This window comes from Lepisosteus oculatus, chromosome 22 (genome assembly GCF_040954835.1).
Source record: "Lepisosteus oculatus isolate fLepOcu1 chromosome 22, fLepOcu1.hap2, whole genome shotgun sequence".
In the NCBI taxonomy this organism is placed as follows: Eukaryota; Metazoa; Chordata; class Actinopteri; order Semionotiformes; family Lepisosteidae; genus Lepisosteus; species Lepisosteus oculatus.
Window position 1 is genome coordinate 3,943,435 of NC_090717.1, and position 27,074 is coordinate 3,970,508.

At 38.0% G+C, this 27,074-nt stretch overlaps 2 protein-coding genes across 4 annotated transcripts; one reads left to right on the forward strand and one right to left on the reverse strand.

Moving 5' to 3' along the window:
* Nucleotides 1-3,498: 3,498 nt before the first annotated feature.
* LOC102687722 (retinol dehydrogenase 14) lies at nt 3,499-5,929 on the reverse strand. Its single transcript, XM_006640302.3, has 4 exons — nt 5,618-5,929; nt 5,065-5,307; nt 4,643-4,945; nt 3,499-4,172 (listed from the first exon to the last, which is right to left on the reverse strand). The coding sequence occupies exons 1-4, from the start codon at nt 5,736-5,738 to the stop codon at nt 3,913-3,915; spliced, it is 927 nt and encodes a 308-aa protein (XP_006640365.2). The 5' UTR covers nt 5,739-5,929; the 3' UTR covers nt 3,499-3,912.
* Nucleotides 5,930-5,973: 44 nt separating this feature from the next.
* Nucleotides 5,974-26,529, forward strand: susd2 (sushi domain containing 2). Of its 3 annotated transcripts, none has more exons than XR_011182975.1 (16): nt 5,974-6,503; nt 7,108-7,312; nt 8,096-8,247; nt 8,365-8,532; nt 8,858-9,032; nt 9,250-9,451; nt 9,790-9,875; nt 10,208-10,476; nt 11,010-11,153; nt 11,532-11,690; nt 12,453-12,704; nt 13,795-14,067; nt 14,727-14,903; nt 20,141-20,237; nt 22,461-24,124; nt 24,473-26,529. XR_011182975.1 is itself a non-coding variant. In XM_015366400.2 (15 exons), the coding sequence occupies exons 1-15, from the start codon at nt 6,422-6,424 to the stop codon at nt 22,510-22,512; spliced, it is 2,493 nt and encodes an 830-aa protein (XP_015221886.2). In that variant the 5' UTR covers nt 5,974-6,421; the 3' UTR covers nt 22,513-24,173. The 3 variants fall into 3 exon arrangements, 1 of the variants encoding a protein (XP_015221886.2); XR_011182976.1 differs by having other exon boundaries at nt 22,461-22,764; XM_015366400.2 differs by lacking the exon at nt 24,473-26,529 and having other exon boundaries at nt 22,461-24,173.
* The last annotated feature ends 545 nt before the right edge of the window (nt 26,530-27,074 follow it).

Sequence of the window (27,074 nt, forward strand, 5' to 3'; positions counted from 1 at the left end):
AATTGCTCTTCCTGGGAAGCTTGCCTCATAGATTCTTAGGGAATTTTGACACACATCTATAGTGTGTTATGATTCCACAGGATGACTGCTAAGAATAATTTTCCTTTCTGGTATGTCTAATGTTATTCAGGCATCGCAATCTATTTCCATTTCTTTATGACTATCTCCGATCACCCCTCAAAACAATGTTGTTTGTGTCAGTCACAAAACACTGATTTTCCACTTTGAAATAAGGAATCTTGTTTTAATTGCAAACCATTTCCAATGGAGCACCAGTGATAACATGACCGAGTCCCAGAATGCAAACATGACCTGAGCTGAAATTCAATTTGATTTTGTGTGAGAAACAGACGTGTGAGAAATTGATTTCCAGAGAGGTGCGTTTGTTATTCATTTATCTGACAGGTCAGTGTTGGGATTGAAAAAAAAACACCATTCCTAGACTTAAATACTTGATGAAAATCAAACAAATGCAGTGAATGATTTACCTCCATCTCAGACTGCCTCTTGGTTCATGCAGAACTTGATTAAACAGGCTCTAATCTTCATTTCCACAGAGAGCTGCTGAAGGAGAGAGAAAAGTCTGTTTTGTCAGATAAGGTACTGTTCCATTATTTTATTGAAAAGAAACCTGGGAAGGTCCGTATTCTGAAGTTTTAAATTTCCGTGCTATTAAAAGTAAAGCTAGCGCAAAGTGTAGACAGGGAGACCTGAATCCTTGTACGTTGCGTTCCTGTGCTCCAGATTGATTCTCAAAAAGCTCAAGAAGCTTTGTTTCTTCAGCAAAATCTTTATGTATGCACAACATGGTGTCGATGGTGTCCATTTATATTATCAGTGGGGTCTTATCTTATGCAGGTAGACATGACTTAAACTCTAGGCACAATGTTAGATTTTTCCCCCTTTTATTGGTGAGCAGATATGCTTGAGAAGAGCTAACTTTGTCTGAAAGTACTGACAGAGGAAGTGCCAAAGAGGAAACAGCGGAAGACCGTTACTTGACCATATGGCAAATGCAAATTTGAAGAATTTTCTATTGTAATGAAGTATTAAATTAAATTTCCTTTTATTTTTTGATACACTGTTCTTTAAGTTCTGTACACTGGTATATGTAGTTGTTTTGCATTATGATCTTAAAGTGCAGAGTATTAGAAATGGGTGAAACTGAACATGTGTGAATTGCAGAGATCATTTCTAGTATTTAAAAGGATTTACACAGAATTATTTAGAAAATAACAGATGAGACATCAGTAACTACTGTTCAGACACTTTATTCTTTTTGCTTTCAGTTATTTTCATTTTTAACAGTAGCTGGTTTAAATGCATTTTCCTATGTTTTCTTTCAAATCTGCTTCTTTAAAATCTTTCTCAGCACTGTAAACTGTCAATAATGTAAATGAATCAATATTTTTCAGCATAATTGTAGGAAATCTTGTTTAATAATGTTACAATTCCTGCCTTACAATCCTGCTCTGATTAGACTGCGGTGCCTAAACAGCTTGGCTTTCCAGCAAAATACTCTGCAGAGTTCACCACGCTGATAGTATGCCATCAAGTGGCATTGCAGCGCAATTAAAGTTTTCACATACAATGGCAAACTGAAATGCACCGAGCAGCCTGTAACACCATTTAGATTTACAGTCTTTTCAAATATTCAAGTTAACCTTAAGCTGGTCAGCAAAAGATGAGTATAAAATATTCAACCCTATCCCCCCCCCAACTAAAATATTATTTGTCAAGTGTGGTATACCCCATAAGGTGCAAGAGCTCTGTTCTCTCCAAAAAAAGGCTTAACAGTAACAAAGACTCATCATGTAAGCATCAATCAGAAAAGTCACATAATAATTCTGTCTTCAAAAGTGTACATCCAGAAAACCTGAAATGGAACATTGCCTCATCAAAGTGTTCATGTGGGTTTCCTCCGGGTACTCCAGTTTCTCCCACAGTCCAAAGACATGCTGGTACTATAGATTAACTGGCTTCTGGGGAAAATGGTCCTGGCGTGAAAGTGTGTGCGTGTTTGAGTCTGCGTGAGTCCTGCGACAGACTGGTGTCCTGCCACACTTTTGCAAGCAAGGATAGACTCCAGCTCCCCTGCATCCCTGTACTGGATAAAGCGGTTTGACAATGGATGGATTGATAACTCGCATACCTACAGTACAATCAAACTCTGTATTGCATATTAATGTACAGCTAACCTTTATTACCTTGAACCTACTACAAGTCTAACCACCTTTCAGCAGAAAAGGAATATGAAAACAACTACTGACATCTAGTTTGTATTTCTCTGTTGATACAGAAGAAATGTACTGGACTGACTCTGTCAGTGCCTTCAAGATTTTAATTACTTAGTTCAGGTCCCTGTGTACTGTAGTCTTCTTTGTTCTTGTACGAAAAGATTCAGTTGTTTTAGCCTGTTTGTGTAGGACCCCTTAGCCTAGGAATGCATATGGTTGCTTTTCTCTGGACTGATTCCAGAGAAGTGATATACAGTAGTTTTCTAACATGATAATCAAAATTGAACTTTCTACACTTTTGCTTAAAGAGTTAAAGCTGAATTACCAGCAGCTGTGCCGTTTAAATTGGAAGGCGTATACAGATCCCACATGGTGCCAGCTGTATGAAACAGTATGCTTCCATTCTACAGTTTCATGTTTGAAGTAAATACAATAGATTTCCTAACATTCTACAATACTAAGCGTATTCATTCCCTGCCTCACATATATTCTGGCCAGATGTTGTTAATGAAAATATAGCTCCTTTTACAACACCACCTTTAGCTGACGTTTTGCCTCCTATACCTAATATATTGAGTTACTGTCATTACTTTGAGACTTAGAAAGAATGTCAGGAGAAGTAAAAGATTTCACTGTGGTAGTTTAAAGCAGAGATCTTCTAAACCAAAACTCTGCTAATCACTGCTGGAGGGCTAAAAAAGTGGCTCGGCTCTCACCTTGCTGATAGCTGTGTGAGAATGCAGTAACAACATCATTGGCAGCCTTCAGAGGAGCAGCAGTATAAGATGCTCACACAGATGTCTCCCCACTCGTGCCAGAACCTCACCGACAGTGAACAAGCTTTCTACCTCTCGATCAGAGAACTTCCCTAAATAGGCCTTCAAGCTCTTCTTTAAAATAAATCTCTTATTAAAAGCAATCCCACAACGATAATCTATTTCCCCCTAGAGATATCGAAAGATAAATGGGTGATAGATGACGCAAAGAAAACCGACTCGATGAAACAGTATGTGCTCAGGGGGATGTGGTCAAATTCTTATTGCACGGTAATCCAATTGGAGCTGTCTAACTTTATTATACAGTAGGAGTTCCTTAGTATAAACTGGAAAATTGAAAGATGGCTCTTTAAAAAGTTAAAAATAAGTGTTCAGAGAAAGAAAATACAGATGTTTATATGTTTCTGGTGTAAAGTGATCACACGTTTATCTTCACCTTTTAAACAACTACTACAGTAGATTCTACACCAGACATTACTATTAGATTTCCATGGAGGTAACTCTTTATTACAGAAGAAAGTCTTCCACAGTTAATCAGTATGCATACCTGTTCACAACTGGAGTGGTGCTGGAAAACCCACAGTGACACAGACATAAGAATAGTAATGATTTAAACAAACAGCACAAACTATTACCATTTCAGAGTTCTGTTTTCACAGTACAGTACTTTGCAAATCCCTGATGCTCTTGTTAAAATGTGAGAGTACATCAGCTGTAGAACAAAACAAAAAAAACATACTTTATATGGGATGGTAAGACACGCTGCCCTGAGAAATGGGAGTTTCTTTTCAACTGAAAGAGTCCATAAACCTCTTCACCCAAGTAAAACTCAAAAGAATGCTTTTAATGTGTTTCTTGTAAAAAAAAAAAAGTCCATGTACAGTATTAGATCATCTCCTTCAGGGGAGTTTTACCATTCTTTCACTGGCTTCCCACAGTTTTTTAGCCACGCCGGCGTCTCGTGCGAAAGGTCGCAGTGGTGTGGGCTGGCAGTCGGAAAAGAAGCTCCCGCTGTACTGAAGCACATCGTCCGACACGGCGCAGTAAATGACGGTCTGGGCGCCCACTTCACACGACACAAAAAACATGTACATGATCACCTGCATCACTATCCGAAACAGGATGGAGAAGTAGCACGTCCAGTTGCTTTGAACAAACCCTGAAAGGAAAAAAAACAGAGGAATACAAACGATGGACTCCCATTCCCTGGCTTACTTTATAGCATATCCCATCAATGTTTACATACCTGTAGATTAGTGACATTAAGTATACAGTATATTAATCAGAATGTTAATATTTTATTATAAGAAATGGAACTCTTTACAATCTAGTGTAATTGACAAGTCAAATTGCGTGTCAATGAATTAAGCTTTTCTGTATATCTTACCTGACATTAATGTATACAGAAAGAGTTTGATTTGGTTTTTGCAGCCGTGTTTTTTTACGGGTTTCTGTAATGCCTGTGCATAATAATAAAATGGAATTATATCTAAAAAAAAAAAGCAATAGTATTTAAAACTAGTTTATCTGCAACAGATCAGTCTTATCTGGGATAATTCAGGTTTTCCCAGGCTGCTTCTGCATGCTTAGCATTGAACACGTCAGTCACACTCGACAATGACAACTAACCTGGATGCACAGCGTAGGCAGTCACACCTTTGCCCTCCATCAGCCTGGACAGCTCCTGAGTGAAGTAGATGTTCGCCAACTTACTGCGACAAAAGGTGAAAAACGGTATGACGTTGTAGTTCAGGTCTTGGAAGTCCAGCTTCTGGTATTTGTACACAGAGGAAGTGAGAGTGATCACTCTGCTCGGGGCACACTCCTTCAGCCGGTTCAGCAGGAGACTGGTAAGCAAAAAGTGCCCCAGGTGGTTCACACCAAAGCACATGCTAAATCTGTCATCTGTCCAGCCAAGAACGCTTGGCATTCCTGGAAACAAGACGAAAAACAGAAACATCATAACCATCAGTCATAAGACAACAACTGTTGCAAATACAGTACACTCGGTAGACAATATGAGGAGATCAGATTCTTAAAGACGTTCTCACCTGCATTATTGATTAGTACATCCAGGCGCTGCTCCTTCTGCAGGAATGTTTGGCAGAACTCTCGGACGGATTGCAGGTTGGCCAAGTCTAGCTCCATGTATGATACGTTCAGGCTGCGACTCCTCGTCTTTATTTCCCTCATGGCCACTTCCGCTTTCTGGACGTCGCGACAGGCAATGATCACCCGAGCGCCTCGGGCTGCAAGAGCGATCGCAGTCTCTTTCCCAATTCCAGAATTGCCACCTACAAATGAACAAAGGCGAAACTCCTGCATAAATGTCAGTGTTAAAAATCAATATTCGGTTTGACAGTAAATTCCACATTTATCAGGAGATGGCAGAGCATGTACAGTAGCAGTACTTATGCAGAGAAGGCTTTTCAATAGACTGTTCATTTACCAGAAAATACTGTGAGCCCATTAAACCGAGGATTATTGCGTAGTGGTAACAATTTTTATATTATATTTAAAAATATTTAAAAAACAATGCTTTTAAACTCAAAATATTTGTTAAAACAGTAGCTACTGTATGAATGAAACAAAATAAACAACTACCCGTAACTAGGACTGTTTTTCCGTCCAGTCTTTTCACGTCCATACAAACCCTTCGCCTCTTCATCCATTTCAATATCAGAAAGAAAACTAAGGAGGCGACAACAGTGCCCACAACATACATCACTGACGCCTGGCACTTAAACCTCAAGTAAAGCAATCGATAAGAAAAAGGAATCCCTTAAGCCTAAAGACAGGGAGCTTAATAATGTAAGAGCTCTGACGGTTCACAGAAAGATCTGAGACTCATGTTATAAGCTTTCAGGAGACCATTAATTGATCCCTTCACATTTTCTCCTGCAAGTCAACATATCAAGGCGTCGCAGACAGATGACTTCATCGCCTCGCGACAGAATCCAAGGCAAGCCCTTTACCAGTGTAGATGGGCACACGTGGAAGACGTGAATGTGTGTGCTTGCAGTTTTTGAGAATATACCAACATTACGTTTGTCTTTGGGAATGCCACATTATATACACTTGGCACACGACAGTACTCGTATTTTTCTGCCTCTATCCACGGTTTAAAAAATATTAACCACACAAGCAGGACGCATCAGATATTGATAAGAACTCTTTATCAGATTGAACTTTGGTACAATTCAAAGGCATGTCATTATTATACCAAGGTTGAAAAAGCAAGTACTTTAAATGTCATCGAGCATTACGGTACACATACTGTACAAGACCGGACAGCTTCCTTTTAAAATAACGGTTGCATGTTAAAAATACATGCAGCCACTCACTGATCAGACAAGGCAGAACTAACGCCTATGAAATCCGTTTTATATTTCATTGTGTCATCGTAAAATGAAGGGAAAGGTCGGAATAAATGGCATCTTACTTTTTGAAATAATCATCATTTTGATATCGTGCGTTCCAGAACGAACTGGTGAGTTTGTAATGAGCCTTTATAAATGCACAATTCTTTAACGCTTGCATTTAGCACGTTTTGTGCTTGTTTTTATATGGGCTGAAATTAATCATATACTGTATGAAATTGAATGACAAGCGCAGAAAGGCACCCTTAATATTCTTATTCATTAATGATTACTTTGACATAAGCAACCTTTTGTTTGTTTTAACTCATTTTGTTAAAATACTTTGTAAAATCCGACTGCTAGAATCACTTCTTCTGTTAAACAGAAGCAACACGTATGTTCTTATAGCTACTCATTGCAGTTAAAGTTCCATGTGCTAGATAAAATAACGTCCTACTTTGCGTTACGTGGTCATTTTACACCATAACGCTAATTCTCCGGTTGACACGTCCACCTTTCCATTAATTGTTAAGTCGCCTATCTCTTGAACTACTGTGCTTGGCGTTTGATTTAGAAAAGAACAAAATGCATGATTTGTGACTTATCAGTGTGCTGAGACATTGGTTGAAGTTCACTTACCATGTATTTGCGTATTGTAGGTGTGGCAGATATATAGCTTTGCAGTTCAAGATGGTGCACATTCCCCATGATTAACAGTTTTTTTTGTTGTTGCAGATGCACAGACGTGCGAGAACAACTGTGCCAGCAAAAATGTGGGGAATTGTTCTTGCCACGTGACTTGCGAGCCACTGGGAACTTGCTGTGGTGATTACAGGAATTTTTGTCTGGAGGTGTCCCCGCATTCTGGAACACTGTTGGGTGGTACCGACATCACCATCCTTAAATCGTCGTTTGAGCCCAGTTCTGCAATTCGCTGCCGGTAGATATAACTGTCGAATAAACTATTACTTGTGCACATACGTACTTGAAAGAAATAATATACAGTACCTCTTTTTGCAGTCATGAAATCGTTGCAGATGTTAAGAGCTACAGGTTTTTTTTGTATGAAACCCATGTACCGTACTGAATATATAGGTTGCTACCTTATTTTAAGTATATTAGCATAGGCAGGCATGGGTTGAAGTCATGTACAGTAGTTCTCCCCACTATGTCAACAGAATCTGTTTAGTAGCCTGGAGCTTCTAAGGATGTGGGATTTGTGGGTTGCAGTCTTTCTCATTTTCACAATGTCCTTAAGCCTCCCTGAAATTGAGTGGACTGGTCACAAGGGAAGAACTGTCATCCTTCACAATAAGTGCACACTCACAAATAAAACATTACCCACTAGGATAGTGAGGGCAGCTGTTGAGCACGATTTCTTCTGAGTTGTACATTGTTATGTCTCCACCTGAAGAATGTTATGTTTATGTACTCAGTTTGAGATAAATCTTGTATTTTCTTCCTTCACTGTTTTTGTCTGAGGCACATTGAGAGGAACATAAATAACCACTAGAACATTTTTTGTTAACCAAGGAGTTGCAAACATGATTCATACTGGCATGAGCATATTGGTAGATTGGGCACATTAGCTGAAATAACATTTTCTTATCATTGTATTAAGAGGGGTACAAAACTGGTCATTGTTATTGCTGGTGTTAAAGCAAAATTAGGAAAATGGGACGATTTGCCACAACCACTTAAGAGTTTTTAATTATTGTTCCAGGTTTAATACGGATGTAGAGACAACTGGATATGTTGATAGTGAAAGGAATGGCCACTGCATTTCACCATTACTGTACGAAACTGGGTGGATTCCTTTTGAAGTGTCGACAGATAATGGAGTAAACTACAACCGGCACGGCACATGGTTATCAGGTGTGCTATTCATATGTACAAATATTTCCTATGACATTTTTTCAATTGCCTATTGCAGTTTTTCGTAGTGTGTGTTTTGTCTTTGTATGGTCATAAACCTTGTGTGCTTTCCAATAGTCCACCATAGCAAAATGGATCCTCGGTTTAAAATCCTGCTGCTGAATGCAACGAAATGGCAGTACTACGGGACTCCCAACACTGGTGGCTCTTTAGCAATGGTGTGGAACACCTCGTTTGTGAGCGCTGACGCTGTCAATGTGGAGCTGTGGGGCTACAGAGAAAAAGGTATGTTTCGGAAGTGCATTTAAACACAAGCACAGGAGGCACTTTTTTCACACACGGGGTTTTGGAAGTGTGGAACAAGCTACCCAGCCATGATGTGGAAGCCAATACCCTGCCTTCAATCCTCCAGTTAACAACCAAGAACAAAAGAGGTTAAATAGCCCAAATGGCCTCTTGTCGGTGGTAATCTTCCTTATGTTCTGATGTAAACATGCTCACCAACCAATAAGAATGTGTCTTGCTGATCATACAGTACATGTGTAAAGCAATGGGTTATATAGCAATACATGTTAACACTCCATGCACTGAATTTTAATCTTTTCCTTAGGTGAGCCCTATTCTAGCTCCTGGGAGCCTGAGTGGTCATTTCTTTACACCCTGGGAAAAGCTGTGCCAAACAATGGCTCATTTGGCTTTGTCCCATCTCCTGCTAAGAAACCCTTCTCTGACTGGGAGGTTGGAGCTATAAGAGTCAGCCCAAGTACACAGCCAGAAGGAGCATGGTATGAAATGTATTTTTTCCAGAATGTTTTTTATTTAATCTTTGCTGTGGTATTAACATTTGCTGTGTTGTTAATATTTCAGGTTAACCAAGAGCTTGACTTCTTCTCAATTTTAAACTCAATTTATTCATTCTTCGGACGTTGGCCTGCCAACATGGGTACCATATCCTGTATAAAATGCAAAGAGAATAATTTTGTCCTCTTTTAATATTGTCAGGAATATTAATGCTATGTGGAGTGGGGTTCATGCACTGGCCTGGCATCTAGAGGAGGAGTTCAGAAAGGACTCTGCTGCCTGGGCGCTCGACAAATGTCTCAGGTGGCATGAAACTGAACTCAAGCTGCCCAACTTCCTCAGTGAGATAGCTGACTGTCCCTGCACATTGGCCCAGGCCAGAGCAGATACTGGCAGATTCCATGTAAGTTCAGCATCACAAATGCAGTCTGGTGAAGGACTTATTTAACCTCAGGTGAAATGTAACCTTTCAGGTGAAATGTATGCTGATGAGAAAAGGCTGGTCTGTCTGATTCGGTTGTCTCAGATTAGGCAGTGCACAAAAAAAAAGAATTACAGGCCAGTAGAACTGTTATTTAATTATCACAGTAATTAAAAACATTCACACTAAGAGCTCATGGTTTTGTATCACAAATGCTAAAGTTTTGGAATATTTGACTTCTTGTAGCACAAATAAATGTTCAGGCTGTCTTCCACCGATTAGCAGTGTGTTAACAGCGGCCTGTTTTGACATTGTTTCAGACAGATTATGGTTGTGATATTGAAAAGGGGAGTGTGTGCACCTACCATCCTGGATCTGTTCACTGTGTGAGAGCCATACAGGCCAGGTGAGAGCCTATCTTTCAGTATCATCGTACAGGAGTAGTGAGTGGTGAGGCACAGTGCCCGATTGACTCAGTGTAGCTACAGTATGCTATTCAGACTGATTGAGCTTCAGCTCACATTTGTAATAGCTTTCATGCAAATAGAAAGAAGTAGGGAAATTGCAAATTGTCCTGCAAAACCATAAATTCCCTGTAATTGCTTTTAGTTTTGCCTATAAACGGAAGTCGGATCAACCCATGCCTGCCCATGCTTATATACTGTATTATACAGCTTCTCTACATGAAATAACATTTTATTCAAATGAAGATAACTGAAATGTTGTTACTTTTAATAGTCCTAAATACGCAGCAGGACAGCAGTGTTGCTATGACAGCACAGGCGCCCAGGTGCTGACGGCAGATTCTATTGGAGGAAGTACACCAGACAGAGGGCATGACTGGGGCTCTCCCCCCTTCAAAAAGCCCCCAAGAGTTCCAGGAGTATCCCACTGGCTCTATGATGTCATCAGCTTCTACTACTGCTGCCTCTGGTCAGATAACTGTAGCTATTACTTCACCCATCGGCCATCTAGCGACTGCAAGACTTACAAGACTCCAAAGCCTGGTGGGCATTTACTGCGTACAAGCATTTTCTTTTTCTTTATGTACAGGGAAGCTCGAGGTTTCCCGTATAGAGGAGACAAGACTGCATTAATGAGTTAAAAATCTAGTGGAACCTTAAGTGATGAATTACATCAGGCTTTTTATTTCACCTAGTGTCTTTACATCTCTGAAGTTTGTTTGAAGCCACCACATTATTTGGACTGTAGTCTTAACTTTCATAGGTGCATATACAGAAATACACAATAAGTAAGGCTTGAATGTTCAATTGAATACTGCTTACAGGTGGAGATCTCATTAAATCTTTCCTCTCTTACAGTGCATGTTGAAAATGATCTGCACATGTCTGTGCTTTGTTTAAGACTTCAAAGGACTTACGTCTGGGTGTGGCAATCGGTTTATGTAATTTTAATAGCATTATTAAAGTGGGGGTAATTTAATACAATTAAAATGGAGATTTAAGTTATAAATCGAAATTGCCATTTAAATCCATAGTAAAACTGACATCATTGTCAATTATTTTTTTCCTCAACACAGGTATTGTATTTGGAGACCCCCATGTTATAACATTTGATGGCTCTAGCTATACGTTCAATGGGAGAGGAGAGTATTACCTCCTGCATTCAACTCACAAACAGCTGACCATCCAAGGAAGAACAAAGCCCGTGGCATTTGAGAATGGTGAGTACCTGCTGCACATCAGGAACCTAAAATATCCTTTGATTGTTTCTAGGCTTGGGTCTCGGGCTGCTTTTAGTTGTGAAATGTTGCCCTTTGCCTGATTAAAAAGGAACATGTCACTATTTTTTTTCGTTACTTCCCTTTTGTTTATATAATGGGAAAAAAAGCTTAGAGGAAGATTGAAACCCCTTAACCTTGCTTTGGAATTGCTCATCACAGTACATGGACTACCAGAAATTCAACACTGCTCACAATTCCATTCAGTTCAGTTTCTTTGAATTCTTTATCTTCTCTCTTTTTCTCCTTCAACAGCTTCTCTTGATTATGTTTTATCGGGAACTTTCCTGCCTGTTACCTCTCTATGTGTTCATCTTCCAGGGACTCTTGCCAAGGCTACTGGCTTGTCTGCAGTCGCCATGCAGGAAGACAACTCGGACATTATCGAAATACGCACCACAGACCGCCAGGACCATCTGGAGGTGTTGAGAAACCAGCAAGTCCTCTCCTTCTCTGAGCAGAGTTGGATGGACTTAAAGGGTAGACATGTCTGCCTCCCAGCACTAAACTCACCAGATAAGATAGATGTATTTTCACAGGAGCAACCTTCATCAGAGCTAAGCCAGCCTCAGGCATTTTAGTTGATTTATAAAGCAGTAATAACTTGTAAGCAGACTTTTGCATATGAGATCCTACATACTTTAAGGGAAATGCCTGGATTCTCCTTCCTATTCATACAAATTTTGTTTTGGAGAGTTTGCCCTGATTTATAATGCCGTAATAATATGATGCCATTATAACCTGTTAATAGATGTAATGTCTATTACTGTTGTACAAATTTAATTTGTGTGCTACAGGTTATGGTTTTACCATTTGAATAACACATAACACAAAATTCAGAATTCTCTGAATGCAGTTAAACTGCTATTAATGCATGGCTTAGACTTAATAGTTATAAAATGTGATTTCAAAAATAGGTAACAGTGAAATTCGTAGTATTCAAAAATTTCCACTGAACCACCAGAGGGCACTGCATGAAAACAAGCAGCATTGCTTGAACAAACATATTCAATGTTAAGAAAGGAAATTCAAATCTGGGGAACTAGTCTCACCATTTTGATTTGGTTAGAATAAGGATCACAACTAATTAGAATGACTATTTGAATTTAATTAAAACTTGAATTCCCTGTAATTGCTTTTAGTTTTGCCTATAAAAGGAAGTAGGATGTCAGTTTAAATACGAACATGCCTTCACAATGATTTTCTGTAAAAACAGGGTTAACTGAGACTGTGTCCCTACAGGAGTCTTCCTGTACTCAGCTGTGCCCCAGAATGTCACTGTCATGTTTCCATCTGGCGCTGGGGTGGAGTTGCGTGGGAGAGGAGGAGTGATGTCAGCAAGCGTCCTCCTTCCAGAGGAGTTCAGGAACCACACGCACGGCCTGCTGGGATTAATGAACGACAGCCCCGAAGATGACTTCGTGTTCAAGAATGGAACGATTCTCCCAGCTGAACGCCGCAGTCCAGAGGACCTATTTCACTTTGGGGCAAATTGTGAGTGCATCTTTGAATGAAGTGTAAAAACACATCAGACGTCAGTCCATCACAGGACACACACAGACTCACACATGCACACATTCACACCAGGGCCATATTTCCCAGAATCCAGTTAACCTGAGAGTATTTGGACTTAGGAAGAAACCTAAACGCAAACACAGGGAGAACACGTAGACTACAATGAATGAATTATTTTTTGTAATCTGAGAAAGATGCAGTACTGAACAGTATATCTTGACCTCCAGTAAACTAATTATATGCTGATTGTTTTGAAATTTGATTTAGTGTGTAGTTTGTTCAGCGCATTACAGTTTTTTTAACACCAGAGCCTGACTTGCTGGGTTCGTTATACATCTCTTTTGCTTTTCTGCCCATGTCTCTATTCAAGAGAAGAGCTAGTGCTCTTTTCCCATCAATAGGAAAAGAAACAAATTCGTGAAGGTAGAGAGCCAGAGACCAGACCCCTGCTGACTGCTGCACATGTATTTAGAAGAGCTGGTTCAAATGGAGAGGGTTAAGAAATTCATGCAATGAAGTGACATTTAAGCTGTTAAATTTTTTTTCCAGACGACACTAGAAAAAAACATTTTGTCATGCTTGTTGCATTAAATGTGTGCTGTGCTGCTTTATGTTAAATGATCCTGTGAAATCAGAGGAAGTCAGTTGCACGAGTTAAATCAACATTGTTGGTATCTCGCAGCAGCAAAAAGAGCACATCATTAGCCTTGCTTCACACTCTGTGTGGCACACAGCTGACCTAAGTCTTAAACATCGTTAATTGTATGGCTGGTATCATTTTGTTCAAACCTCATGCTTTCACTAGTCATTTGCATGCTGAAGTTTAACTCATTTATTTAATTAAGATTTGTTGCTCAATATTGTTTTAAATTGTATCTTTGCCAAAAGGTCATAAAACAGCATCACTAACTAATTTGTTCATCCAGGAAGTCTGACAAGGCTTATAGTGTTAAGTAGTTTACTTTTAAAAGCAAATCTCATGGTTTTCTGATTAAGTAAATGTTTCATTTTGTTTGAAAGCCATATATTAATGCAATGCAATATATATTTTGTTTTTTTTTGTTTTCAGGGGCCATTACTAATGAGAGTTCCCTCTTCACTTATGACAACCAGTACTTGCTGGACAATTATTACTTTGCAGAAAAGCATGACTCGAGTTTTATTCCTGCTTATACTGTCACCGTTCCCCCAGAAGACCCTTTGTTTGCTGACATGGTGAGACTGTGCAATGAGAACGAATTCTGCAAGTATGACACATTGACGGCACAGAGTCTGAAGATGGGCAACGCTACCAGAATCTCCTTCCAGAGTCACATGTCTCTCGTGAAAGACCTAGAGCCTGGTAACAAATTCTTTGAAGCGACGGGCCTTCACATAAATGCCTTTTAAGCATATTTTGCTCTGTAATTCATCACCAATGGATTGGTAAATGGCCTGCAGCTACAAAACATTAACATCCTTCAGCTGTTTAAAAAGACACAACTTCTGGTCCACATTTACTTAAATTAAAAAAAATGAATCGTGCAGTACTGTAATTAAGTTGCAGTCTTTGCGCTAAGCTGTTCTGTTACATTATGAAAGTAGCAGCCTTCTTTAGGAAACTTATTCAGTTTCCTTCATTAAAATTGAAAGTTTCTCTTCTGAGAGTGCTTATAGGGTGACTGCCTATCCTTTTAATCACAGTTTTAAAAAATCGAAATCAGCTGACCTATTTCACAAAGCAAGCTTAATGCTATATCTATAAGGAAATGGCAGCCACATTGCTGAAACAGTTTATTTTCGATAATGAGAATCTTAAATCAATTAGCTACCAAAACACCAGAAAGTTAAATGATCTGAATGACCTCCTTTCTGAACAGTGACCTTTCTATTGTTTTAATTTTCTTCCATTTTATTTAGCCTGATCTGGGCTCAACAGATTTTGGATTGGGGTACAGAGCCCTTATGGACGTCATGATTTTTGTTTTGAAGCTGATGGTAACAGTTTGCCTTTCTCTCCAGTGATATCATGCGGATGGCTCCCCCCACCAAACAATGGGAAGAAAGAAGGGACAACATATCTCGCAGGAGCAGCTGTGAAGTTTTCCTGTGATGACGGCCAGGTCCTCTCAGGCTCAGCTGAGCGCACCTGTCAGGATGATGGGAATTGGTCTGGTGACACCACACACTGTGTATCAGGTATTCCACATAACTGCTTGATCTTCATAGAGGTCAGGTTTTGAATATTAGTGTCTCTTTTTAGCTTCTTTTGAGCTTCTCCTAAAGCCTCGTGTTCAGCTTTTGTCTGGCAATGATGATTTAAAAATTAAATTACTTTGACGTAGATAACATTCATCTTTTCCATCAGAAACATGGAATGTGAAGCAGCACCAAAGAATCTCAGTCTGACCTACAGTGCGTGTTGACACGCTTGATGTAGTACTTTCCATTAAGGAAATGGAACCCAAAAATACTACAGAGGGCTAAAAGTTTGCATTCCTGCCGAGAAGACTAAAAATCGCACATAATATTCCTGTCTGCTTAGCTGGGCAGTAAAACTGAAATATTAAACCATTTAGCCAGCATTCTTCCTAAATTTTGGCTCAGTTCCTGTTCTGACTTTATGAATTAAACCACCTGGTTCCTTGTTTCAGTTTCTCAGCCAGTTGTTTTCATCTGTTAGGTCTGCTGTTTGCCATTAGAGGGCAGTGCTTCACATGGAAATGGGACACCAGGAAAATTGGGGGGGGGATGCAGACAGCTTGTTCAAACCATATTCTCACAGTATTGCTCCTAATTTCAGCATCAGCTTTACCCTGCAGACGAGAGCTTAGAATTTAAGATATATATATATACTTTATCACATTCCAGCCGGAAACGTCCTTTAAATAGAATCTGTTTGGTAATTTCACTTTGTATCTGATTTGGACACTACCCATCAGCTCACAATACAACAAGATAAATAAGAACAGATTGTTCCCTCTGGGAAAACTACCACAGTGCACTTCTGCAACCTTTCCGGCCCAGTGTATCAGCCTATTCATTTAAAGTTTAAGCCCTCTCTTGCTCTACTTTTTGTCTTCCTTTTTTTGTTCAGTCCCATCCTGTTAGTATCATTAGGCGTTATATTTCAAGATTTATCTGATAACGTTCATTACTGTCAACATAAATGATTCATATTGGAAGCATTTTTATTCTGTCAGGAGAAGGTATTTGTTAAATGGTTTTAGATTCCGCTGTTATAATATCTCAAAATATTGCCTGATTCCATCTGTGCTTGAGCTCTTTCTGTGCAGTCAGGACATTTAGTGATCTTCAGTGTGCTGTGGAGAGCTGGTAACTTCCTTGTAGGATACTAAGCTGGTTAGATAAACCCCAGATATATAGATTTGTGCATTAGATATTACATTTTAATGAGTTTACCTACTGTATATATATATGTATTTCTTCTGCTTTTTCACAATACTATCTAGTGATAGACGTGACGTCAGTGGAGCAAATCAGGAGCACCTGAATCTAGCCTGAAGAAATAAAAGATTTTAAGCCCGCTCTTAATTAAATATCATAAAGTACTAGCCCCTTTCAGAATAATGTATAATAACTGATCAAGATAAAAGCGCTTACTATCTACTTTGGTTCATTGTTTAAGGGGCGAGTTCTAGTTATCTGTACCAGAGGTCAGTTTGACAGAATACTACTGTAAATACAGAGTAAAATGTACTTAGTGCATACTTTTCTCTTAACTATAATGCATAGTTTGCTACTGGAACACTCTAATAACAATTTATTGTTTTTGCATGTTTCCCTTGTGCTTGTAAGATAATTGCGTGTGCGTTTTAAATTTAATGAGGGTGTAATAGATCCTGTCTCTTCATATGAATGTTTTTAGTTTAGTAGAGCTGCATCACACATGACAGGGATGTTGACTCTGTATTCTCAGAAGAATCTGAATCTGTATTGATTTTATACAGCTCTGGTTTTGCAGTATCTAGTCAGGCCTGTACCTTTGTGTGTTTAAACATGTCAAGCATAGGAAACCATTTGGGTTCATATTCTTGAAAGAAACTGAACTGCTCTTTCAAGGACAGCAGACTTTCTGGTATGGGTAAACCAAACCGGACCATTTTCAAATTCTTAAAGAACACTTGGTTGTTGTGTTTTTTTTAGTTTTGGGAAAGGACACATCAAATCTAATGTGCAAAAAGCACATGTATAAAACAATTAAAGAGCTCAGGAATGGGGTCGATTTACTCATGCATCAGAACAGGCTCGAGAGATGAAAACTTCTCGCTTTTCAAGGTGTCCTGGGGGATACTCCAGCAGCACAATGACTGCGGTTAAGGCAGGTTGCAACAAAAACTCCATAAAAAGTCAGAGACATTTAAAACAGTTATTTGATACTGCAAGCTCATCCCTTTGTGCAAAAGCCCTGCAGTGCATGGAATCTGGAAGGTCCCTATCCAGGGAGTAAACACTGCTTTGTGATTAAAAGAGCCAAATCCTGAGCTCTCTTCCACAAAGAGAACTGCAGCAACAAAATCCTTGGATAGCTGAGCCAGGGATTATTTTTTGAGCCGGAAAATGAGACAGTCTAAGTGACAAAGCTAGATATAACTGAACTAGGTTTATATTGTGTATATAGCTATCCTTCCCACATTAAAGAGACATGCTTTATATTTTCTTTTAAGAAAATATTTACCATAATCTACTTACCTCTAGCCCTATCCTCATCAGGTCCTCATCATTATGAAATTAAACCAGATTATCAGGACTTTCTCCTAGGGTTGTAATGAATATCCCAACCAAAGAGGTTGGGTTTTCATACTATGGGGTTAATGCTTCCCGGCCTCTGAATATGAAGTGTGACTAAATATGTAGAATGTTGTACATTACTGTACATGAGTAATCAATGTACTGTAAATAATAAGCTTTGAAGAGTTTCAAACACCAGGGAAAAATATATCACCTAGAAATATCCACAGACCTTTTTGTTGGCCTTTCCTTTTCAGTTTTTGTTCTATATCTCTTCTCCTTCCTTTAACACAGCTTTCCTTTTTTGATTTTTAATCATTTTGCCATATTTCACCCTCACTAGTAACAGTAACAGTTTCTAAAGACTGGTGGCTTGTTTGGACTGCTGTTTGGACTCCTGCATTTGGTATCCTGCCTTGATTCCATACCTGTCTGTTTGAAGAGGGTTTTAGATGGTGTTTTTTCAGTATAAAGATTTAATAGGGCTCTCATGATAGGGGAGCTCAGAAGAGAGATTTCGAAGGCAGATAAACGAGTTGTCAGCATTAACATGAAAATTCACTGAAAAGACGTGCACGAACAGCATTCTGAGGTGAAATGTCTTTGAGGAATGTGTGAAAGATAGAATCACAGCATCCCTTATGAGATTGATAACAACCTAAAAGCCATGATATTTATTTTCAATTGGCTTTTTCCTCTTCCAAATGTGAAGGTTTCATAAAGCAGGCAGGCATATGTGTGTCTTTGAATCTAAGACCCACTTCTTAAGATGATGAGAAGAAATAAACTGTAATAGTGGTTTGCAGTCTGAGCTTCATACTATCAAATTGCTAGCTCCTGAGTTAAATGCTAGGCCAGTGACCTTTATCATATTTTCATCTTAGTGCCTCCATGGCAATATTAGTAAACTGAGCACTTTAATATGCTTTCACTTCTGTTTTAGTGACAGAGATATGAGAGTTTAGATAACATTTGAAAATTTTAGGTATACAATTGTAATTAAACTTAAGGTAATAAAGAACAACTCCACTTCCTAAGAAATGTGGAATAAATAGCATTCAGTAACACTCAGGGGTAAAGCAGGCTTTTCAGAATATAATTATCTGCAAGCACCAAACCACAAAAATCATTTATATAGTGCTACAGGATCTGCAATATGTTCAGGTGTGTCCAATAGACATTTGTAGTATGTTAACCTCTGTGTCACTATTGTAGATTGAGCACAAAATATTACCTAATTTCATCTATTTTTCACCATTAACCTCAGAGGAACAAACCTCTGCTTTTCTACTGTAATTAACTTGCTAACGCTCCCCATGTGATTAAACATTATTTTTCTTAGTTATTTAAGCAATGTTAAAGCAGATTGCATCGTATAGAAATAAAGAATAATGTAGTTTTGGTTGATGCAAAATACAAAAGTGGCAATGCTTATCTTTAACTGAACTTCATATTATGCAGTATTTTTTTTCTTGGCTGACCTACACTGCTGCTAGCACTTGTCCAGTTGAGTGGAATATGTCTGAAATGATACAGTTGTTGTTACAGACTGCTCTTGCCAATGCTTCAGAAAACTTGAGAGGTGGACGGGTTAACCTTAGAGATGCATTTTATTTGTAATATCCAGAGGCACAGTACTGAAGCAGAAAGAGGCTTGATACCTAAATGAGAACCTCTGAGGTCAGAGGTAACAGAACACTGTTGTACATTAAAGGTGTTGGGCACTCTATTTTTACCCCAGGCTACAGGTTTGACGGTGAGTTGTTTTTCAGTGGGTCAGCCAACAACTTACTAAGCAGCACCACACTGAGAGTTTAATTAGAAACTGCAAGGAGGGCAGCAGCAGGCCTGTGAGTGTTGTACACCAGCAGTGGAGAGCAAGGGCATACTGGGAAGAGTCCAGAGGAAGAAGGGCTAATTACAGGGGCCAGTGAGAGGTGTCAGAACCCCCAGGAATGTGCATCCCAGTTAACAGACCCAGCTGTGCAGAGTTTATCAGGTTCCTGTAATATGTTGTTCCAGAAAACAGTCGCGGATGCCACTGTGTCCCAGCTCATTTTTATTTGTCTTTAACATGATATTTGCTGGTTAAAGATGTTTTATACTGTGGATTCTAAGACATGAGACATGTCTAACATGTTTGTCGGGCATGTTTGACAGATCTTCAGAGCTACAGATGAATCAGCAGAGTATTGATCTTAAACTTTCTGCTTATGTTCAGTGAAGGGAGGTGGTATATATTGTAATATCCAACACTGACCACAAGACTACGATAAACCCTTTTGCATTTTATAAAGACATTAAAGTCAAACAGTACAGCCGTACCTGACCTAATGCAGAGAAGCAGTGGACATTCAAGAGCAAACTGTACATCTCAATTAGACTAGCATAATATTTTTTTGACGTCTGGCCAGATGCAATCAGACATGCGCTGACAAGGAGTGCATGGAGGTGACCAGGAGTGTTTAAAAAAAAAGCACCAGGATCCAGTAAGCTGTAATTTCTCAGCTCAATCACGAGCAAACGTGAAGAGAAAACAAGGGTTAAAGGGAATAACCACATCTTGCAGGGCCAAAATCATCCTGTGCCATTGGGGCAAAAACTAAATTTTGCAGTGAGGACTGAGTGCTCACGTTGGGCCTTTGGAGAAAGTTAATGAAATGCTGTTCCCCTGTGTTTTTCAGATAATACCCTTGGAATCGTGCTGGGCAGTGTGTTTGGCGCAATAACTCTGATAACCATGATAGTGATCATTGCTCTCCATAGCAGAAAGCAGAAAAGGTACTGTATGAAAATCTTTCAGACTCCTAGTGGAGCTTTGCTGGTTTTGAAATTAGCCACAACTTCCCCACATAGAATTGAAGAACTAAGATGTTCTTATCTTAGTTCTCAGTTTTTTGCTGTTTTTTTATATTTTAGCTATACTGTGCCTATGTATAATCTTATTATGGATCATTACCATTAGATCAATCCATTGTTTAGTTCTGTATTTCTAGAGTTCTTTATAGTCATTCATGACAGTGACTTGACTAAATTAATATGAGCTAAATCACCATTTTTATCATCAGTGCTTTGTCGTTTTATAATTCAGTTAAGCAAGATTGTTCTGGCGGCTGAAATGCACATACTAGTTCTGAAATGTAACAAAGCTAGGCATTCAGTAGTTGAAATCTTTAATTCTGAAGTTATAATTTTATCTGCAAATTCCCATTATTTTGCTCCTTTTATTAACAAATGAAACGATCCATATTATAACAGCAATCAGGCCTGCAAAGGTTTTTTGGAAAAAATAGTACTTTTTTATTTATTACAGAAGTGACTTCTGTGTGTTTACAATTGGATTCTCACCTCATACATTTTTCATTCTAAAACCTTTTTTTGTTCTATGAAAAAAGCAGATAAAAGGTGTCTTAATTTGAAATTTACTGTTTTGATCAAAGTGGATCTGTCCCATGACTGATATATGGAAGGTACAGGAAGGGAGAAAAAAGTCTTTCAAACTCAGACTACATTTGTGTTTTGATGGCTTCATAAACTTCAAATACATTACTTCTGCTTTTGTAAACTAAAAATAGGATTAATAATTGTCATATTTCCTTACGGTGTTGTCAAGGTTTTGAGGCACTTAGTCAAACGTTTTTTTGATATATTCTAGAGTTTCATTTAGGAAAGGGAAGTGAACACACCTGCTTTCCTTTAAATATGTCATGACATCTTTCATCTCCCCCAAAAGAGACACAACCACAGTTTAAGTACAGTATGTCAGGAGCTGCACCTGTAACAGAATAGCATGCCTAAACTCAACCACAGGACTATTTAAAAAAAAAATCTTAATAACCAGGTAATACTTTTGGTTGTATCACTAACATAACAGTTTGTAGCCATTGGTATTCCTTAAACACTGTGACCACATATAAATAATGTCTTCAGAATGACTTCCAGTTTTCAGTGACACGCATTATAGCTTTCTCTGTACGCTGATGAGGTAACTAAGCGGACCCAAACAGAAATATTTTTGAGCTATTGGGTTTCTGCACAGGCCTGGACAGGCCATCATGGCGTCTTACCACAGGGGAGTAAGTCATTAAGTTCATGTGCAATGTTATTATGTCTCTCCTGTGCACCGCATAACAGATCAAAAGAGAAAATGAGTCCCACCTGAACCCTTATATGAGATTGTAGTCTGTAAGTTGCTTCCCCCAGTATTCAACTGAGTTAATACGTACAGTACATTAGAACAGTCAGGATAGACGCAACTGATTAAAACAGTCTCATGGCCAGTGACTCATCCATGCTTAGAAGAGTGTGTATGAATGTTGTATATCAGGCAGCATAATTCATATACCTCCTGTAAATGTTTGATAATTATATTTTTTCTGGGTATTACATAACATTGTGACAGCAAGCTTTGGTATAACTAGAAAGAAAATATTTAAATATTGTTTAAAATTATACAAATCTGTATAGATTCTGCTGCATTTTTTAAAAAAAGCTAAGGAAACATCAGTTTGGTCAGGTAAAATGGATTAAATTTTAGATAGGTATTAGGTATGCCTAATTTTAACAATTGCTTAAAAACAGCATTTTAGAAAAATAATATACAGTATTATTGTAGTTTAAACAATATTAACTTAATATTACACTTAAAAGGGAGAATTACTGAAATAGATGCCTTACATTTTGAAGAAACAATACTCAAACAGTTGTATTAGTGTTTAAGTCATGGGGACTTAAAATCTCAGAACTCAGAAATTTTTTTACAACTATGTATACAGTATATATGCTTTCAAAACGGAAATATTAGTTTAAATACAATGCTGTATTTAACTTGCATTGGTTAAATACAGCATTGCAAACTGTTTATTGCTTTTGTGCTAAAAAGTGCCATCTTTGTGATCCTGCACTGATATTTTACTATTGGCTGGTCTCTTCACTACAGGGATTTCAGAAAAACTGTACGGAGTATTTTTGTTGCCGTTACTGTGATTTTTCTATGTCTTTCAGGAACGCTCGGACCACAAAACAAGTGGTTGGCGAACTGTCCATGTTACGCTGAGATAACCCTCTAACAACCGGCAGTCTGACATTGAAGATAAAACATCTAAGAGCTAAAGCAGCCAAGGAAATCAATTGCAGTTTTAAATTTCGCCTTCATTTTGATGATCTGTTTTTGAATAATTTGTGAAGTGACATAGTTTATGTGTTATTTGGCTCTAACACATGGCAAAGTGATTATTTACAAACTGCATTTTCAGTCTCATTCACATCCACTCACCACCTAGCAGCCCAGAATGATTCTGTCTGACCTGTAAGTACGTTGTGATGTCTTGCCTTGATACTGCAGCTGGCAGTAATGGCTCATGATGGCTTTTTACTGTTATGCAACAGTAAAACAGCTGTTGTTTCAGCTGGGCAGCTTTTTTCTGTTGCTGTTAAGGGGGGGAGGTAATTGCTTTTAATTATGTTTAATTTTTTCAGATAAAGTTCCACAAAATGTAGCTTTGAGGCTACAGTAGGTTTAGATTTCCATGGATGTCTGCCTTTCTTTCATTCCCACAATGCTACACATCATGGTTCAGTCAGAGTCAACAATGTCTCTGAAACTGTGATATTTGTTTAAAAATTCCCATCTTACTTCTGTCAGGAGGGCTTTCTGATTATTATGGCAACAAACTCTTTCTGCTGTCTTTTTTACCCTTCTTTAATATACAGTAGGCTTGTCAGTAAGGGTTTTAGTCTCTGGATGGCTGATCTCCTTTGAATACCCAGTAATACCAAAACATTAATTTGAGACAAACATTGAAAATGGTCTTGTTTTTCTGATGTATGAGTATGTTTATAATGACAGGAGGACAAATATGGAGAGTATTGGAACACTTTAATGATGCAGTGATTCTTCCCATTGTTTTGTGTGCTTTATCTACTGTAGCTACACATTTCTGGCTAACAACAACAACAAAGTCTTCTATTGCCTTATAACACTCCTGATACCCCATCACTTTTGAACTAGTTCCAGATTTTTAAAAACCCAGACAGTGTTGCACTATCCAATTTTTTTTAAATATCAAGTCTGTAAGTGCCTTTTGTTTAACTTTGATTTAAAAGACTGATTTAGTTTAAGTACATTTGTCTAGGAAAAGTTTGTATTTTTAAAATGGTTTAATTAAGATGACAATTGCCTTAATCTACCCCCTTTTTTAATTAAAACTGAATTTTTAAGCAGTAAACATTTTCATGTCTAGGATAGATGTACAGTATATGAAAATGAGTAATTTTTGAAAAAGTATTCTATGAAAATAAATTTTGCAATTTAAGTGTAGATTAACTTCAAATATCATTGTTCCTTGTCATTAAGACTTCACACGTTGAATATTGAAATCACTGAAATGTTTGTTGTTTGCTGTGATTATAATTCATATGGCAATCTTAAGATTCAAGATTTCCAGCTCTGAAATCCTCGGTAATAGAACCATGTTACGCTTACTTTGGCTGTCAGGCTGAAGATTGTGACAGACAATTTTTCTTTTTTTTTTCTTTTTCTTTTTTTCTCCCAAGTGCTTGGAAAATAAGAAGAAATATAGACTTGCCCTTGCTCTTTCAGTACAACAGAACCTTAATTTAGCAACGCGTTTCGGCATGCCTTCTAAGATGAAATGTGTGACACATGGGTACGTTGGATCAGGAATAGTGTAATAAAACTGAAGTATCCCTGTCTTACTCTGTGTTGATTTAATATGGTCTCTTTAACTTTGAACATTTAGGTATTAATATTTCAAACAAGACAAAAAGATGTAAATAGTATTCTTTTTTGATTGAGGGTTCAAAGCCAAATGCATTCTGTGTTACTTTTCCTGAAGCAGAACAAATTAATGGGAATTTGGTTGCAAAGATGGAATGTTTCTCGGAGACCTGAAATCAAACCCCTCTGCAGAACATGTGCAATCCAGTGCAGATCTGATCTATAAGGCATTTGAAAATTGTTTATTATGTTTGTCTGACCTTGTGTCCCACCATAGGTTTTCACTGTAGCAGAAAGAAATGGATCCAGAAAATTTAACACTAATTGGAATGCAGACGATGGTTGAAAGACCTGGAGAAGATTGTCCAGTAATTCCAATGATTAACTTGTGCAGACCAACAATGGATTAATACATTTGTCACAGTATTTTGTTTTTCATGGGCCACTAAAACAGCACTAGAGAGATACCTGATCTTTGCTACAGGTACAGTAGGTGATTGGTGCAGGGTTACAGTGCTTTGTGATTTAAGCAGTCTGCCTGGCCAAGCAGAACAGATTGTTTTTTTGTGGAATACGGCAAAGCACCAGTCCGTGTTTTCACTTACTGTGGGTTATTAAAGTTGGGCTCACCTGGGCAGGTGCTACTACAAGTAGAAGAAAATCCCATAGGACATATAGGGTAGTTTTACATCCGTGTGAATTGTCTCTAGGTCTCTCTGAAGCAGTAGCACTTTAAGAGCTGGGAAAGGCAGGTAAATCAGTCATATCAAACCAATTTTAGGATATTAACAAATGTTCTTGTTCTTTAGACCCCCACAAGCACAGATGGGTCTTGTGTCACAAACAGTTTGTATAGGACAAGGACAGGGAAGCCTCCTCATTAGTTTAACTTTTCTTAAGCTTTAATATACAAAATATTCTACTTTACCCACATGTGTGCACTGTTTCAAAGTATTCTAAACTTGCATCAGTGTCCAAAATATTCTGAACTTAAGTGCACAGGTCAAACTGTTCTGTAAGAGTTTGCTTTGCTTAAGAGGTCAGCAGGAATGTTAGTGGAACTGAAAAAAATGCCATGAAATGTTACTTCTCAATCTCTAAATGAATACGATAAAGACAAAACCATTTAAGGGAATGCTGTCAAAGTGTTTTAATTTTGTTCACTGAATTGAGTGCGTATTTGTATTTAATTATTTGGGCTTTTTACAAATTGAAAGCAAGGTGGGCTGTGATTAGTACCAGAGCTACAGAGAAACAGTAATGAGTTATTGTGGGAGCTTGTTCAAAACTGTAATGTTTACAAATGCTTCTGCTGCAGCCCTGTAATTAGTGTAATTCTGCTGAAACCCTTGTTAATGCTCACTGTTTTGTATCAGCCTGTCTTCTTAAAGGGAATTTCCAATCAAAAAACAATTTCATCCTTTTATTATAGTAGGATTAAAAATGCATCATTGACTAGCTTTGAGCAAATCTTTGTTTTATTACTGAGTTTTTGCAAGTGCTTACTGCACCTGTACAGGTGATGCTAAAAAAACAAACAAAATTAAAGTTGTATTTGAAGTTTTATATGTATTTGAAACTGCGAGACATGACCTCATCTATCTTTTAGTCAATCTTGATTTATAGACTAGAACAGAGGTTACTGGTCTAAACAGTAAATTCTCTGTATATACCTTGTGGGGTCCTCCCACCTCAAAAAAGAGCAATGTGTTGAGCACTGGTATGTACTGTATGATACTACCTTTTATGGTTGTTTCTATAGTTGTAATTCTCAGAACTCATACTATATATATAAACCATTTCCCCATGTTTTCAAATTCAGAAGTTACAATCATTTTATCATTTTTCCAAGTATCTTTTTACATTAAATTAGCGCCTCTTCTGTTGAACACAACCAAAGCCAAATCCCCAGTTATTACGCTGCAACACAGGCAGAATACAATACACAAAATGGCAGCTTGTGCATGCCTGACTCACAGATGTGCTCATGTGTCTCCCACTGTGTGAAAAGTGTAAATCCATATCTGTCACACCATCCTTCTTTGAGAGCCAGGAATCTCTGGAATTTAATTTTAAGGTTGTTAATAATTACCCCCAGACATAATTATTCCAAAAGCAGATGAACTGCTACATGAAACTGCAACTGTAAATTATGTGTCAAGGACAACTTACCATTGTTCTTGTTCTTTAACAGTATGGTTACAAATGCATTTCCCAGATGTATTCATTTAAACACCAGTTTAAATACATTAAATGTATTCGTAAAATATAATGGTTTGGCTTCATGAAATTAAAAAAAAATCTCAGTATACAATAAAGAAATGTTTAAATCAATATCCGTGTGTCAGATGATTTCCATAATGAGAGATTTAGGACATACTGAACTGTATGGATATTGTTTGTTAAATATTGCTTTTAACTCTGCTGTGAGTCAGTAGACAACCATGACACCTTAATGTAATGATTTTTTTTCGGGTTCCTTTATCCTTGATCTTGTAAGATAGCTCAGTACTGCTGTTGCATACTTTACCTCTGTAATGTTCTTGTGAAACTTTGCTTTTTGTTTTGCATTCTTTTTGAATTTATCATCTGCCTTATTTTACCAACAATCTCTTTAAATGCTGCCTGCAATAGTTAATAGTTATCAAGCCTGTTTTTCAAAGTGATTTACCCACACATATCCACTGATTCATGTTGATAGCAAAGTGCTGTTATTAGCACATCGAGTGCACTTAAGTGCTTTTAAAAGCTGTTGGGGATTGTAAAGAAGTGTTCCAAAAAGGGCTGGTCTCATCAAATCAATCCACAATACATCTTCTTTAGAAGAAGACTTTGTTCCTTTAATTACTTATAATGCACTCTGGCTTTGAACTAGCTGT